The sequence below is a fragment of the Electrophorus electricus genome, chromosome 6, assembly GCF_041902795.1.
Source record: "Electrophorus electricus isolate QZ-2024a chromosome 6, ASM4190279v1, whole genome shotgun sequence".
Classification (NCBI taxonomy): Eukaryota; Metazoa; Chordata; class Actinopteri; order Gymnotiformes; family Gymnotidae; genus Electrophorus; species Electrophorus electricus.
The window spans coordinates 26,865,666-26,883,497 of NC_137502.1; the positions used below are offsets into that span (position 1 = coordinate 26,865,666).

Genomic DNA, 17,832 nt, shown 5'->3' on the forward strand with positions numbered 1-17,832 from the left:
CTTAAGAGTCTCTCTTAAGAGAGGTGCCTGGTAAACTAGTGGCAGAGTTGTGAGGGCTAATACTGGCACCAGGGCAGGTCTGCTCCTCTCAGCCCTCTGACCCCCTCACCCTCACTCATTTGCCCCGGTGCTCTTTAATGCCTCCCAGCCCTGCTGGGTCTCTGCACTGCCGGGTTCAGTGGCTCACAACAACGACTACAAGTCCCCTAATTACCAAAGCCATTAACAATGAGATGTGCTAGAGACAGGAAGCATTAAACGTTGTGAGCTTCCAGGACTGGGGTGGTGGAGAGGATGGTGGGGTGGGGACGAGGGGGTCTAGTGAGAGCTATGACCAGAGTTATCCATCTTTCACTGACTGAGAAAAGTTGGCTCCACCGACCAGCTGAGACATTAGCCGCAGTCTAACCAGGGCTGTTTGCTTTGATCCACCTGCATGTTAGCCGTGGTTTGGCTGGACGTTAGGTTCGGTCTGGCTGGATGTTGTGTTCTGGCTGGACGTTAGGTGCAGTCTGGCTGGACGTTAGGTGCAGTCTAGCTGGACGTTAGCCTTGAGCAGAGGCAGGGGGACTGGGGAACAGGTACACCCAGACAGTGCACCTCACTTTGGGAATGACTGTTACTTCTGCCATAAAACACACTAAAGATAACAAAGCTTTGTTTCTCTTATTTATCTCTCAATTCTGTGACATAGTCATGTGTCATTCCCTTCATGTTCTCGCATGAGTACACGTGGACTGAAGCACTAGCACCTGGTTAGTTTGAGGTTCACATGCTGTGGTGCATTCTGGGAGCTGTAGTTCAGGCCCTATTTCCAAACATTCGCTACTAAAGCTTTCCAGATTTTCTGAATAGTGTGTCTTGGATCCTTTGGGGAGTTTTCATTGGTTTAAATGAATCTTTATTTCTTTGGCTTTGTTTTCATTTGTAAAGTTTCAAGATTACTGTTACATGATTAAGTCACTGTAGTCATTCTTAGATTGTTTACGAACATAGAGATTTGATTATGTGATATTGGAAACTTTGGGATTGGCACTCAGAGCAGATAACAGATAAGCAAATTTAAGTGTAATTTATTTCATTTTTAGTTTTTAATTAAAACATTTTTTTTGAGTGCTTGACAAAACAACAAAATTTGTAAATTGACAGTTTGCAAGGATTAAGAATTTAATTTACCATAGTATGGTGGTTTTGACTGTGAGTTTTGACCCTCTGTGTTCTGATCCTCTGTGTTCTGTCCCTCTGTGTTCTGACCCTCTGTGCTCTGACCTTTTGTGTTCTGTCCCTCTGTGTTCTGACCCTCTGTGTTCTGACCCTCTGTGTTCTGACCCTCTGTGTTCTGTCCCTCTGTGTTCTGACCCTCTGTGTTCTGACCCTCTGTGTTCTGTCCCTTTGTGTTCTGACCCTCTGTGTTCTGTCCCTCTGTGTTCTGTCCCTCTGTGTTCTGACCTTTTGTGTTCTGTCCCTCTGTGTTCTGACCCTCTGTGTTCTGACCTTCTGTGTTCTGATCCTCTGTGTTCTGTCCCTCTGTGTTCTGTCCCTCTGTGTTCTGACCCTCTGTGTTCTGACCTTTTGTGTTCTGACCCTCTGTGTTCTGACCTTTTGTGTTCTGTCCCTCTGTGTTCTGACCCTCTGTGTTCTGTCCCTCTGTGTTCTGTCCCTCTGTATTCTGACCTTTTGTGTTCTGATCTTTTGTGTTCTGTCCCTCTGTGTTCTGACCCTCTGTGTTCTGACCTTTTGTGTTCTGTCCCTCTGTGTTCTGACCCTCTGTGTTCTGACCCTCTGTGTTCTGACCTTTTGTATTCTGACCTTTTGTGTTCTGACCCTCTGTGTTCTGACCCTCTGTGTTCTGTCCCTCTGTGTTCTGACCCTCTGTGTTCTGACCTTTTGTGTTCTGTCCCTCTGTGTTCTGTCCCTCTGTGTTCTGTCTGTGCAGGTACTGGAGCGGCTGTTTCAAAAGGGCTTCAGTGTGGCAGCGTCATGTGGAGGCGGAGTCGACTCCTCCCAGTTCAGTGAATATGTGCTGTGTCGTGAGGATAGGCGGAGCCAATCCATGAACACGCCCATCAGGATAAAACAGGAGCCCCTGGACTAGAGGTGCACGTGGACAACTGACGGGACGAGACTTCTCGGCCTGCCATAGACTACCCTTACACCCTGAGACTTCACATCCATTACACATCCTCACACACACACACACACACACACACACACACACACACACACACACACACACACACACATATGCCTACAGACTTGGATAGGGATACTTGTTAGCTTTGCTGGCCAAGTGCTGCAAAGCAGAATGTAATGTAGACAAACAAAAAAAGTCCTCACTTCCAAACTTCCAGTTTAACCCAAAGAACTGCAAAGAGTCAAGCATACTGGGACAGAAGTAGCGTAGGACAGTGCTCCACTCCAACGCCGGTTCTCTTAACCTCCTCCCAATGACAGCCACTCTGTCCAGCCAATAAGAGTCCACGCACCGCAGGCCCCTCCTACTCTCTCATTGCAGTACGGACTGGACTGGCATCAAGCTCCTGCCCCCCGCCGCCATGCTGGGTGTGTTTGTGCGCGCCTGATGCTGACAAGTCCTATTCAGGGATGTCTGCTCTCTTGCTCGCTCGCGCTCTCTCTCTCTCTCCCCTCTGAAGGTCGACAAAGAGTCAACGGGGACCAAATCCTCACCACAGCAGGGTGTTCGACCCCCGAGGCCGACGAACCCACTCAGCTGCCGGGTCAGGCGTCTGTACGTCCACCAGGCTGAATGTCTCACAGTTCTACACGTTCTTTTATGTCTTTTTCTTGCACTCTCTGTGTTTTTGTTGCGTTGTCTGGCACCACAATGGATGCCGTCATTAACGCTAGGACTGGCTTGTTTGTTTTAGGGCTTGTTGCTATCTGAAGGACGACTGGGAGTCGTGAGCTGAAGTCATTAGTTTGGACAGAGTTGAAGTTTGGGGCAGGGCAGTTAACGCACTGTGGCAGGGCAGGCTGCGAATACCCCCCCCCATCCGCACCCCCACCCCCCTTCCTACGGAAATAGGTAATGGAGGGTCCGGTTCCCGCGCCGGTGGTGGTCAGAGTCCAGCTAATGCTGTGTGCACGTAATGCTCTGTGCCAGTTCCTGCTTTTAGGGATGAAAAGTGTCTGTGGACAGGATAACGTGGCATACCTCGTCCCTCGCACCCCTTGATCACACCTCACACCCGACGCCAAATGTGTGGACGCAGCTCAAAAACCTTCAGGCAAAGCTGATGTACCGGAAGCCGTTCAGGGCTGTGTGAAACGTCGCAGCACATGTGCTCAACTGCACCACACAGACACCATGCCCCATGCCCTATGACCCTATGACCCTATGCCCACCATAACCCCATGTCCCCATGACACCTGGCATCGTGAGGGTAAACACACCAAGCCCAAGGCTTTTTGGATCAGAGTTGCAGGCGCCTCACTGTGATGAGGTTGTAGGCCATGACCACGTTTCTGCGTTATCATGACGAATTAGAGCGATTTTGCTCTCCTCAGGCAGCACGGGACAGTTGAATTCCTTATGGTATCATATCAGACCAGATGGAGAGGGAGAGAGAAAACAGCTCCTCCTTACAACACTGAGGAAATGCCATTAGAAGGGTTAGGGAGTTCTAACCAAGTCCAGATCCATGTGTTGTGTTTTGGTGTGATGGAATGCCCGTGGACGGGGCGTGTGTGTACTGTCTGGGATATCTTGCAGCAGAGGTGGACCCCCTGTAGGAAAGTCTAATCAGACCTGGCTTTGTTCTATCCAAGGGCTGGCTCAGTCTTCACACACTCACAGCCACAAAGGGCCAAGCACACCTTTCGTGTGTGCATTTGTGTGTGTGTTAGCGCGCGCGCAGTGCCAGTGGAGATGCAAGTTATATCCCTGCGTCCCCACCTAGAAGACCCCTGCAGTAGCAGACACACACACACACACACATGCACACACATGGACGCAGTGCCACACTGTCAGAACCACACATCTTCATGCTAAGCCTCAACTACCCAGGCTTGAGGCTGATGAAATGTGTCTAAAGGGTGTTGGCAGGGTATGTCCTGCAAGAATGTCCTGCAGCCTGGTTGTTCATAAGCTCATAGGCACCACAGTATTAAAAGCATTTTGACATGAACAATTAATCCCAAGGATACAGGCAGTAATCTGAAACAGCAGGAGAAATTTACAACCACGACGACACTCCGCAAAGACTTACGAAAACACACGGGGCTTAAATACAGAGACTAATGATGACTAACCAGACACAGGTAAACATACTGATAGGCGGAGATGCAAACAAGGGGCCAGAACAGAATGAAACCAAAACAAGGAACGAGGAAACAAAACCAGGAAGTAAACAAAACAGGTAGTGTTGAACGTGACAGTATCTCTGGTATCTGGTGGCTGGTATTATGTACAGTTGTTTGTTAATCATGAGATCGGGAGGCTGGGATTTTTTTGTTCGTTTTCCCCCTCTTGGTACACGGGGCCTGCAATGATAAAAAGAGATCCACGGTTTTCTGATTAAAGGACAAAGAATAAAAACTAATTCAATATGTTGTGTACATATGGATTAAAAAAAAAAAAAAAGAAAACATTTTGAAATGTATACCAAGGTGAAAATTGTTATTATTTAATGTTTTAATAATTAGACTGTGGTGTTCGTTGACATTGTCTTCCTGTTTTTTTTTTTATTTCCTTGTAAATTTACTATAATAAAAAGATGTAATGTTTATTCAAGATGTGGTGCTTTTTTGTATGAGATGCATTCTGTAAAGTGTTTATTCTGAATGTTTTTTCTCTGTAATGCAAGTATGGATCACAAATGAGCCTCTCTTATATACTGTAATTACACAGTTATATAAGACAAACTAAAAGCTATCATCTATTAAATAAATAAATAAATAAAATGCTTTTGTTAGCTCGCACCTCAGCAGGGAAGGAGAATGACACGTGTGTGTTGTGAAGAGTCTTTATTCTCCATAATAACAACAGCACAGCGACGAGTGAACACGACTAAAGAAAGAAAAACTGCAGGAATAGCGTGGAGACGCTGAAGCAGGCTCAGGTGTGTGCTATGGAGTTCACTGGAGGACAGCACCTGTGGGCTTTAAACAAGGCACAGGTGCTCATGTGTAGTAGTCAGGTGATTGGGAATGGGGTAGGTGTGTGTGTGTGTGTGTGTGTGTCCTACTGGGTGCCTGGCGCACCGTAGCAGTAATATTTATTTAGAATAATATTCAGAAGCACTTTGCTTGCACAGCTGATGACAGACCTCTGTCCGAAACATTTTGTTTCTCTAGAAACTGTACTTTACTACCATACACACACACACACATATATATGGTATATATAACGGTAGCTTGGTAGAAAGACTGGCTTAAACTGCGCCCTCCTAGCATCATGTCTGTCATGAAGTTTCACCCCACCATCGTTACATCTCCACAGTCTCTTGGCTCTCACGCCATTCTCCCTGTTGTCCAGTAAAGTGTGTGTGTGTGGGAGGGGGGTTTCTTTCAGCACAGCGCCGAGTCCTCTGAGCTTTGGCCCGGGAGTTTCGCATACACAACTCACAATGAACTCAGGCCATGGTTTACACTCACAGAAATGAGCTGTACAGTTTCCTAATACTCAGCAGTTTGAAACGTGCATCATAAGAGTGGTGAGCGATGCAACTGCAAACTGTACATTAGTGCAGTGTGCAATGTCCTTGAGGTTCCTACTTCAAGCAGCAGCATTTCTGCACTGTCCTGTCCTTCCAAGGGTACGCGAAAGACAAAGAGGTGCATCACACCAGAGATTCTATGAATATTTTTCCTCGGTCAGCTTGCTGGATGATAAACTCACTAACCCTTTCTCACGTGTACAAGTCAGAGTTGCACGTAAAGGAACCATCAGATGAACCATCTTCAGAAAAGACACTGTATACCATGTAATGATCGCTGCTGTGTGTGAAGGACTTGGGGAACTAAAGCCCAGGTCCCACAAAAAGGTTTGTAAAACAAACAAAACTCAATTACTTATGGAATCAAAGACCCAGAACCGATGGGGAAGTTTTACAGTTTTAAAGGTTTACGCTGTGGTCCTGTAAAATATTGAAATTTGGGTGTTCTTTTGTATAGCTCACCACTTGTTCTGAAAGCAAATGTGCAGTGGGAAGAAAATGGCACCTTTACACTGGTTTGGACGGACGGACGGACACACACACACACACACACACACACACACACACACACACAATATTTAATTTTAGGGTATTTTTTTTCTCTCATATTTAAGTAAAATATAAAAGTAACAACATGAAACAGTTTAAATTTACATGATGTAACCATGATGTAACCAGATGAGGTCATCACAGTTAAGTAGTTTATGAATACGTATCCATGCTGTAATCACATGAGGTCATCACAGTTAAGTAGTTTAGTAAACAGCTTATTTATTCCTTTACAAAATAGGTACAAATACAGAAGTTCTTCACACAAACAGGAAATTTTTCAGGATATGTACAGTTTACCAAAAATAATGTAGTTCTAATAAACACATGGTCTTGTAAACAATATTTACAAATTGTCCATACATTAAAACATTAATTTCCCAACTGTGTACATCTGTAATACCTTCCTAATAATAATAGTAATAATAATAATAGTAATAATAATAACAATAATAATAATAATAATAATAACAATAATAATCATAACATCATTTTGGCTAAAAAGCTGAATAGTAGAAATGTCCTGCTTGATATCAGAAACCATAAAAATAATGATTAAAATCATTTTTAAGAACTGGTCAAATAGGTCTATTTGTGCTTTGTTTAAGTTACTGCCGCTTTTCCTATGGTACTTGACCAAAAGATCACATTGCCTGAAATGTGGCAAGCATGAATGCAAATGACAAAAAATGATCCAAAATGGACCAAAAAAAGGACAAAATATAAATAATAAAAGTTTCCCTTTAAAAGTTATTGACAATACTGGCAGAAACGTAGAACTGGACAGGGCCCATGTTTGCTTTACATTAGTAACACAGGAGTAAAACGCGGCTACACACGGACATTAAAAACCCCCTTCAGTTTCTGACAATGTTGCACATATAAATCACAAGCTTGGGCATTTAAATAAAAGCAACAAGAACCAATCATAGCAGATGCATAGAAGTAAAGCTGCTTGTCTTTACGACCGCACTGGACAAAAAGGTCTGTGGAAGCACACGCCACCTACCAAGCAGACGGACGAATGCCTTAATGACCTTACTGATTCACTTCAGGGGATCCTGGAGTTGAAGCCAAAGCTACGTTGTTCAGCCCTGCTCAGTGCTACCTTAGATCCAACCTGAAGTCAGCTCGCAAACCCCCAAACACTTCTCACTTTACACCCCTGCATTTGATCCAAACACCACTGAACACACTCCTGGCAGAGCATGGTCTCCCATGACATCATAGAACGATAACTTATGCACAATAATCATCACATTTATGTTCACACTGGATAAGTCCTTACATATGTGCTCTAATAAGAGCCTGTGTGAGGATTTTAAAAACAAACAAACAAAAACACTGTACAAGTCATGTTTCTCGATGAGGCCTGGACAGAGCAACACTAAGCAGGACCTGAACGGCTGGCCGGAGTTCTCGCTACGCTGTTGTATGGTGGACGACACACAACAGGTACGATCACTGACATTCTCGATGAAGAAAACAGGAGCTAGAGTGGCAGTCGCCAGAGTGACAGTTGCCATGACGCTCTTCCAGCACCTTCTGTCTGGTGCCTTCTACTCTTCTGATGACTCTGAGCACCAGACGACGGTGATCGCGTACAGTTACGTACAACTGAAATTCAGCTCCCAGGCCTAAATCACACAACACCCTCCACCACCACCCTCCGAATCAACGGCTCAAATTCGTCTGGTGTCTGCGTAAAAAACTGAAATGAATGAAACCATAGGTGGTTGTGTTTACTAAAGTTAGTTAATTTCAACTACATGCCACAATCACGGTCCAGATCGCTGTAGTCTAAACTACAACTACTCAAACCTTTAAAATCATATCTGGAAAAGACTGGACGACACAAAAAATTACAGACATGACAAAACACAATAAAGACAAATATTACAGTAAAGTTGCTGTGGTTGGGGTATTGCTATATTCTGGACCATTACTGGTTGACAGACTGACTGACCTGTTTTTGGAAAACAGGGAATCCAATCTCCATTTATATATAGTTTAAAAGAAAAAGAAAAATTACTGTAATAAAATTAAATGCACTTGATTTTTAAGGAATACTTGGATCCTTGGTACAGACAATTTTTAAACATCATTGTGGTTGCTAAAATATTAAGTGGAAAACATTATACATGCTGATTAAAATTATTTTCAAAGAAACTATTTACATCAAAGTGTAACCGATGAAAGTTTTGTAGTAAGTAAATAATCCCTCTGGCTGCCCTCCTCCCGAACCCCCAGCACTGTTTAACACGATTTAACACACGACTGTCCTGGGCTTTAGCTATTCTGCGTTGGACTGACCCTACACCTAGGGTTTCCAAGTTTAAAGAAAAAACTCTGATAAAACCAGTACACACACATCAGTTCAAGGTGTGGTGTCTTACAACTGGTTCCGTAACGCGGTGCTCTAGATAAATACCCAGAATTCCAAAGATACGAACAAGGAGCAGAGTCACTCAGATACAGAATGGAGGGGGGGGTTTGAGGAGAACAAAAACTAAAAACAAAAACTCAAACGCTTAAGAGAACAACACAGCTCGCCCCTGGGAGACTTTACATGGCCTTTAAAATGAAGGTCTTAAATACATCTTTATCCTTGTAATAATGGAGAAATAACGAAAATACCTTATTTACTTTTTTTTTTTTAATTATATATATACATATATATATATATATACATATACGTGTGTGTGTATATATATATATATATATATATATATATATATATATATATATATATATATATATATATATATATATATATATATATATACACATACACACACATATATATATATATATATATACATATATATATATATACATATACACATATATATATATATACGTATATGTATATATATATATATATATATACATATATATACGTATATGTGTATATATATATATATACGTATATGTATATATATATATACATATATATACACGTATGTGTATATATATATATATATATATATATATATATATATATATACACACACACACACATGTATGTGCGTGTATATATATATATATATATATATATATATATATATATATATATATATATATATATATATATACACACACACACATGTGCGTGTATATATATATATATATATATGTGTGTGTGTGTGTGTGTGTGTGTGTGTGTGTATACACACACACACACATATATATATATATATATATATATATATATATATTTATATATATATATATATAATGTGTGTATACACACACACACACACACACATACATATATTATATATATATATATATAAAGCCACAATGACAATACGACAGACGTTGAGAGCAGGAAACATGAAAGCTTGCTGAAGGCACGTTGCAGGGTGCTGTAGGAAGCTTGGGACGGCCTGGTGCGGGGCTGAGGCGCCCCCTATTGGCTGCGCTAAGCTACTTCAACAGAGCGCGGTAGAGCAGTAGAGAGCGGCTGGTCTCCCGCTCTTGCTCCAGGTAGAAGATGAAGTCCCTGAGGTTCACCCGGGTGATTCGCAGACGAGGGTACTGGCGCGAAGACGCCGACAGCACAGACGAGGACGCTGGCGAGCCGGCGGAGCCACACGACACCTGGAGAGAGAACCGAGAAACCCAACGTCAGCACGACACCTGGAGAACCGAGAAACCCAACATCCGCCTGCTGCTCCATCACCACTGGTTCAGCTCAGCACTGCGGCAGACCACCGGGTTCACCAGACTCTGTTTACCAAGAAACAACTGAGCTCCTTAGCAATGATGCTTTTTCACTGGACACCGACAAAGTCTTTCATCCTTCAAACAGTAGTTAACGTCGAAATTCAAATTTACTCTCCTCAAAGTAGCAGCATGCTCACATCTCACCAACAGGCAGTCGCATGTTCAACATTTTGCTGCTACCACACCAGACACTCTGCAAGTTATACAGCTCATTCACTGTCCTTAAACAATAAAACATTTAAATCCCTGAAACGCTAAACGTTCCTGTAGCTTCAGATGAAAGACAGTGGGACCTCAGAGGGCCTACAGCTTGGCTGCTGTCGCAGGTGTGAGAGGCAGGATGGCTGCCCATGCCTGGTACATCTCCACACGTTCCAGCAGTTAGACAGCGTCTGCTCCAGAAACACAGATCCCTCAGGCTACCTGTGCGGGGAGAACGGGCATGGTATGGATGCTCCAAACAGCCTAGACAGGTGCTGACCACCTTCGCATTCACACACAGAGGAACTGTTCTGACAGGTGGAGCGTGTGGACGCAGGGTGAGTTTAGTACGGGCAGGGCACTGGGCATCCCCGGGGGGTGGGGGTTGGAGGCATCTGCCTCATTGGGCCAATCAGTGTCGACCTTGTGTGGAAGGCGACTGCCATGGTAATTACTGCCAAACATTTCCTTGACCAATCAGACACATCCGTCCACCTGGACAGGCGAGCACATCCGTCTGGTGTGTGTGTTTAGATGCCTGTGTGCACGTGGGTGGGAGAAAGAAAGCGTGCTTACTCACACACACAGGGAGGGCAGTATTGTTTGTTAGGGGGGGGAGTGTATGAGTGTGTGTGTGTGTGAGAGAGAGAGAGAGAGAGAGAGAGAGAGAGAGTGTGTGTGTGTTGCTTGCATTTTTCCCCATACCCTTAGGGCCACACAGGGCTTGAGTAAGTGATGCACATATACACAGAGGGGTCAGAGCGGCTGTCTGGGCTCAACACACACACACACACACACACAAAAACAAACACACCAAAATGCTAGGCTGGACACCCCCCCCCCACCCCTACCTCTGTTCCTGTGAGTATTAACCCATATTAAACCCTTGTTATAAGGAGAAGGGAGCATCTTCAGTTCAGGAGCACAGCCAACATTCCAGGAGCACGTCTAAGGCTCCAGGAGGAACATTTAATAGTTCTGGAGCCGTTCAGCAAAAATGGACCTTGAAAGATCCAAATGGAGAACAAGGACAGGTAAGGGGTACAGAACCGGTCTTGTTGGGAGAAAAGATCCAGGGGAGAAAGCACAGCATCACTCATCATTTCACCTGACATGCGTGTGGATATCCACACACGCGCCTCCAGAGGTCTCTGACCGGCTGGGGCTTCTACATTTCAAGGTGGGGGATAAAACGAATGAAAGAAAAGGAGAAAAGGAGAAAGGGAGCAGAAAGAAGGAGAGAAACAGAGAACTGAAAGAGGAAACACACACATATACACACACCAAATATCAAAGTGACTTGTAAAGGGTGTGGAAGTATGGATGCAGACGCATTTGTAGATGCAGGGTGCCAACACAGGCATTACTCCCTTAGCTCTTGTGAGGGTGGAACCTGATCTTAGATCTGTTCTGGCAATCGCCTCACAGTGGTTTTACTGGTGTAACAAGTGTCAGACATGCTGAGGACAGCACGCAAGCTAACTCTAAAGACCAGCAAGTCCTGACACACAGAAATGTCCAGACACACCACTGTGAAAACGCCCGATTGTCTGTGTACCCATGGACACCAGCCCCTGGCCAACTCAAATCTGCTCACAGCAGACAGAGCAGAAACCGATTGGTTCTGAGGTCCTGGATATGAACCAATCACAGTGCCATAATGGTCCCACCTGCACTGTGGTCCCCCTGCAATAAGTAGGGACCATCTAGATTAGCTCCCACTTTGCTAAATTTACTTTCCATTAATAATGTATTCTCTCTCTCTCTCTCTCCCTCCTCATTGTGCGGGGCCAGGGAGGGCAGCGCTCTGAGGGTCTCAGCCCCCTGGTCCTGCTCTGCCCTCAGTTTCTGCTGAGCGGATGCTGTGCGAGTGGTGTGGGGGCGCTTAACGCCGGCATCCATATTGGACCTGGATGGGGTTTCACCTCAGGGCGGCAGGTTAATGGCCCCACTTTGTAAGACACACATGCAAGGACGCAGGCGAGCGCGCGCGCACATACACAACCACACACAGTAGCCAGGCCCTTAAGAGCTGATACTGCTGTTTCAGCAAACCTTCTCTGACAGAAAATAGAAAAGGAAAGGAAGGAAAGAGAGAGAGAGAATAAGAAAGTTGTGGGATAGAAGCCCAGAAATCTACAGATCTTTGTAGATATGCAGATAGGAAGCGTGTTTAACCACACAGCCAGACCACAGATTAAAATACAGACTGAAAGAGACAAAACCCATCTGAAGTTCTGTAGAGGCTAACGTAACAGAGGCAGCTCTGGTGTGTGTGTGTGCGCGTGTGTGTGTGTTTGGGGGTGGTCCTCTAAGAGTGCAGTGTTGGTATCTGCATTCCCTAAACAGAAGCAAACTAGGACCCAACAGTGCCACCACATTAAGGTGCAGGGAGAGATGTCATCCGGAGTCCTATCTGGGAATGCTACAGTCCAGGAATGTGCCGTGAGGGTCCCAAGGTTCCCCCGTTCACCTCAAGCAGAGGTGCGTGCATGCGCACACACACACACGCACGCACGCACGCACGCACACTCCAGACATCCACACGGACTCCTGTTCCGTGCACATTCTCTTACTGCAGCTGTTTAAGGAGCCGCCGTTTTCCCGAATTCCGCGTCACTCTGGGACTCAACCATCCCAACCAATTAGACAGTACATTCAGAACACTAGAGGAACTCCAGTTCGGAGAAACTTGAGTCACACAAGTAACACTGCACTCCATAAAGCGCTAAAGAGTCATTAGCTGGCAGAATGAACAGGTGATGTGAAAGAAGTTCACAGCGAAGCAGATAGTTGCAGCAGTACTGCCAGACTGAACCAGTGGTCCACAGACATAGCACTGGACACCAGCAAACACACGTCCAGGAAACTGATTTAACGGACTGGGCTCGTTCCAGTTACAGCGGTCGTGACGGACTGGGCACAGAATCCTTGCAGTCTACCAAGATATCTTGTTTTGGTCAAACTTTGTCACCATCAATAAGGCAACCCCACAATACAGAGAAATGTCGTGCTTTTGTGGAGATTAGCTAGCTAGCCCTGGGCTGCTCTGATCCTGCTGGCGATCGTAAGGTAGACATTTTGGAGAATCTAAAATGGCCAAACGTGCTCATCTCAGCCAGCTGTTCCGCCGTCTTTAAAAGCGCAGGTTTTGTCCACTGTATCTCTCCTAACTCGAGGGTCTCGGTGTACTGTCTTCACGTGTGGCCTGTACATGGATGTCAGCAGCTCATTAGGTACTGAGATGCACCCAGCGAGAATCGCTTTCGAGAAAACATAGACGTAAAGCTGAACCACCCGGTCAACCTCTGCCTCCTCCGCAGCCCGTGCAGCACCCGGGCGGGCCTCACTGCGAGACTGCCCCCCACCCCAAAAAAACCCTCCACCTCCGTAACAGCTTCTGCCATTAATTAAGACCAGAAACCTGCTCTTTTTTTCTTCTGTGCACACCCCGCCCCCCGCTGCCTCCTTCACTCCTGGAGAACAGGCCGGCAAGGACATTTTGAAAGAGTTAACAGATGTTGGCTCTCTGGCCTGCGGCGTTTCAGCCATCGCCTGAGTGATGCATTTGATGTGCAGTTTATTCAGCTCCAATAAACGTATAAAGAATTAGAATAATAATTCACAGATGTACAGCGGGTGGGTTATTAAGCCCAAACTCCCTGTGAGCCGAGGGGCCAGGGACCGGGGGGGAGGTGCCAGGATGTGCAAATCCAGGGCAGAGCCGCTGCTAATCGAAGGGTCAAAATGTCTGGACATTTGTGTATGGCGCGATGCACGGGCCCCCAATGTTTACGTCTCTGCCTTCAGGGCGGAACAGGACGCTGGCATCCATGCTGGCCTGCGATTTGGGTCTAGTGGCCGCTGCATTACACATGGGGGAGGAGCTGGGCTCCTCGGCAGTGAGGGACTGGGCTCCTTCCCGTTACAGCGGCCGTGGGGGACTGGGCTCCTTCCCGTTACAGCGGCCGTGGGGGACTGGGCTCCTTCTCGTTACAGCGGCCGTGGGGGACTGGGCTCCTTCCCGTTACAGCGGCCGTGGGGGACTGGGCTCCTTCCCGTTACAGCGGCCGTGGGGGACTGGGCTCCTTCCCGTTACAGCGGCCGTGGGGGACTGGGCTCCTTCCCGTTACAGCGGCCGTGGGGGACTGGGCTCCTTCCCGTTACAGCGGCCGTGGGGGACTGGGCTCCTTCCCGTTACAGCGGCCGTGGGGGACTGGGCTCCTTCCCGTTACAGCGGCCGTGGGGGACTGGGCTCCTTCCCGTTACAGCGGCCGTGGGGGACTGGGCTCCTTCCCGTTACAGCGGCCGTGGGGGACTGGGCTCCTTCCCGTTACAGCGGCCGTGGGGGACTGGGCTCCTTCCCGTTACAGCGGCCGTGGGGGACTGGGCTCCTTCCCGTTACAGCAGCCGTGGGGGACTGGGCTCCTTCCCGTTACAGCGGCCGTGGGGGACTGGGCTCCTTCCCGTTACAGCGGCCGTGACGGACTGGGCTCCTTCCCGTTACAGCGGCCGTGGGGGACTGGGCTCCTTCCCGTTACAGCGGCCGTGGGGGACTGGGCTCCTTCCCGTTACAGCAGCCGTGGGGGACTGGGCTCCTTCCCGTTACAGCGGCCGTGACGGACTGGGCTCCTTCCCGTTACAGCGGCCGTGGGGGACTGGGCTCCTTCCCGTTACAGCGGCCGTGACGGACTGGGCTCCTTCCCGTTACAGCGGCCGTGGGGGACTGGGCTCCTTCCCGTTACAGCGGCCGTGACGGACTGGGCTCCTTCCCGTTACAGCGCCAGGCTGTAAACAACTGAAAAGAAAGTGGAAGAGGGGCAAAGTAGAGGTCGCACCGTGATGAATAGAGGAGTTACATTCAAAACAAACAGCTTCAATTCCATCCCCAACTAAAGAGCAACAAATCTTCAAAACGGCTGTTCGCCCAGCGTCTTAATACCCCACATAAAGCACAAAACAGTGTGGGCAAGTGAGCTCCATGGCGACGCATAGCAACGGAACCGAATCACAGTCAAGGAGAAAGAAGGCAACCCCCCCCCAAAAAAAAAAAAAAAAAAAAACACCTTATTACTTCTAACTCCTGCAAGCCATTTTGGTCTCCAAAGGTTTCGGAGTGCCCGAGGCGCTGTGTCTGCAGTGTTTCGGGAAATGACTTGCCTTCACACGAACACTGCCACGTTCTGCTGTGCTGCTGCCCTCCAGCACAACTGCTCAATTTCTCTTTAACCCTTTCATGGCTTCCCCCGCTCACCCTCTGCCTTCGTCTTCCTGGCCCTCTGTTTGCCTCACATTCTCCCTTCCTCACTCTCACACGCTCTCTCTCTCTCGCGCCGTCACTCTACTTAGCCTTACACTCCCACACCAACATCAGCAGTGCTGGATCGCTAGCGTTAGCGACATTAGCGACCTCTGCGTCAGTCTGGCTGCTTAAGCACGTCAGAGCCGTGACACCAGCATGGCGGGTGGGGAAAATAGCGGGAAAGAGAAAAGGAGGAAGGATGGAGGTGTGCATGCTTCCTCGGTGACAGCTCGAGTGTGTCTCTTCTGGAGTGTGTATCGAGTGTGGATTAAATCTGCAAACTCGTTGACACAACACATAATTAAAACATCTTGCTCGGGGTCAGGAATTCTCTAATTAGTACTGACTGCACTAAGAGCTGCGTCGCTGCTAGGTTCAGAGTCCAGAGGTTACAGCACAGATGAAAGGCTTCCCCGGGAGCGCGCACGCACACACACACACACACACACACACACACACACACACACACACACACACACACACACACACACACACACACACAGAGAGAGAGAGAGAGAGAGGGGTCACCCGGAACCTTCCTTCCAAACAAAAGTACCTCAAACTTTTCTGCCCAGAAACTAAATTATCGACTCTCTCCTTTCAGGGAGATTAACAAAATAGGTTCTGCTGACAGACAAAGAACCAAAGGGCATAATTACAGCTCTGTGTACGTTCAAACGCACACATGTGGAGCGTGTGGTTCGTTCCGTCATCGTTCCCAGGCGGCAGAGAATTCCGTGGCGCTCCGGTTTCCGGCGTTCCAGCTGAGCTCCCATCGGCCTTCCACGTCCTGCCAGGTGCCGCTCGGTTCAGCCCGGTTCAGCCACGTAAACAGTGCTGTCTACCCAACCCCCCCCACGCCTGGATCTGCTCCGGGCTCTGCGCTGACAGAGTGGCGTGAACATAAACAGGGAATATGAGCCAAACCCGTGGAGTCAGGGGCCATCATTCCGAACGTCCCCGTGAGACCCCACACACACACACACTGCCGGAAACATGCGCCAAACCGCAGGGCCGCCCCCTTCCGGACTCCAGGAACACTGCCGCTAGCGACGCTGCTACTGCGAAACCGGACAGTCCGTCAGAACTGGACTCTTCTGATGCTCACGGAAAAGCCCGGCTATGAAACTTTTTTCATTTCTTCTTCTCGTCTTTTTTTTTTTTTTTTTTTTTTTTGTGCATTAAAAATTCAAAGCATTTCACATGCGAAATGAACCCAATTAGGCAGTGAGGGAGGCGCGGCCCGGCGAGCATGTCCTCAGAAGACGGGGCTAATGAGGCCTTGTTGGTTTTACGTTATCCGCTTTTTTAAACGGCGTGGCAGGGGCGTCATTTCTACAGCTGTTTTAAATTTTAATTCTCCCTGAATGAGAAGGCGGAGCTGGCACGCAGGACTCGGGGCCTCCGCGACCGTCGCTGTCTCCGCGCCCATGGCGACTGGCGGAGAGTTTCCAACGCCACGCCTTTTGATGTCTTTGTAAAAATTGAGTATGGTTGGGGGGTGGGGGGGGGCTGGAATGTAAAAAAATTAAATAGAAAAACACTTCAACCTAAAAATGCAGCAACACGATTAAACCAGACACTAGAAAAAAATAAACCATGTTTTATGATGATACACTGTAGTAACAAAATCCCACAATGTCTTAATCAGAGACCCCAACCAGACCTCTCTCCCCTTGAGCCCAGAAGACCGGGGTCTGTTTGAAGCTAAAGACGGATCTCCGCTGCGCTGGTGAGCAGCTCTTGACATGCGTCTCCATCCGGAGCTGTCTCGCCTGTCCCCAGCAGCAAAATTGTCTGAATAAAATATACCCCCCCCACCCCACCCACACACACACACACCCACACACACACTCCAGGAGGAGCAGGAGTGGAGCTTCAACCTCAGTCACTCTCTTTTACCCATCGTGGCATACGGCACGGCTACAGGTCCTGAAGTCGCGCTGGGTCCGGGACTCGAGAGTTAATCACACCCAGACTGAGATGAGATGCATCCTGAGATGCTTCTGCACTGAGAGGGTTGGATCACAAGCAGCGGACCCTACTAAGCGACCCTGTCAATCCAATCTGTGTGTAGAATTATTATTATTATTATTATTATTATTATTATTATCATCATCACCATCATCATCAATCATCACCATCATGGTCTTGGTCACAGTGTCCCAGTTAAAGGGCACAGAGGAGGCCGTCTATGGCACAGCGAGGCGGGGTCTCGTTCCAGCACTGCAGTGAGCATGCCGCTGCCGCACAGTGACTTTAGCGGAGGGCCTAAGGCATAGCTGCCACACCTGCGCACACCCGACAGCCAGCTGTGCGCCTGCACAACTCTTATCTACATATTGACTTGGTTTAAACCTACAGCGGCATTGC

At 47.4% G+C, this 17,832-nt stretch overlaps 2 protein-coding genes across 6 annotated transcripts in view; one reads left to right on the top strand and one right to left on the bottom strand.

Moving 5' to 3' along the window:
- Positions 1-4,748, top strand: part of kctd15b (potassium channel tetramerization domain containing 15b) — a 28,818-nt gene extending 24,070 nt beyond the window's left edge. For all 3 annotated transcript variants that reach the window (XM_027020962.3, XM_027020954.3, XM_081716196.1), the window contains one exon: positions 1,937-4,748. In XM_027020962.3, the coding sequence (XP_026876763.1) occupies positions 1,937-2,095 (159 nt within the window). In that variant the 3' untranslated portion in view covers positions 2,096-4,748. The remainder of the gene's footprint in view (positions 1-1,936) is intronic.
- A 4,732-nt stretch (positions 4,749-9,480) lies between these two features.
- The window catches only part of LOC113584288 (transcription initiation factor TFIID subunit 4), a 46,505-nt gene continuing 38,153 nt past the window's right edge, over positions 9,481-17,832 (bottom strand). For 2 of the 3 annotated variants that reach the window (XM_081716199.1, XM_035525753.2), the window contains one exon: positions 9,481-9,830. In XM_081716199.1, coding sequence (XP_081572325.1) covers positions 9,657-9,830 — 174 coding nt within the window. In that variant the 3' untranslated portion in view covers positions 9,481-9,656. The other variant, XR_014124231.1, reaches the window with a different exon arrangement.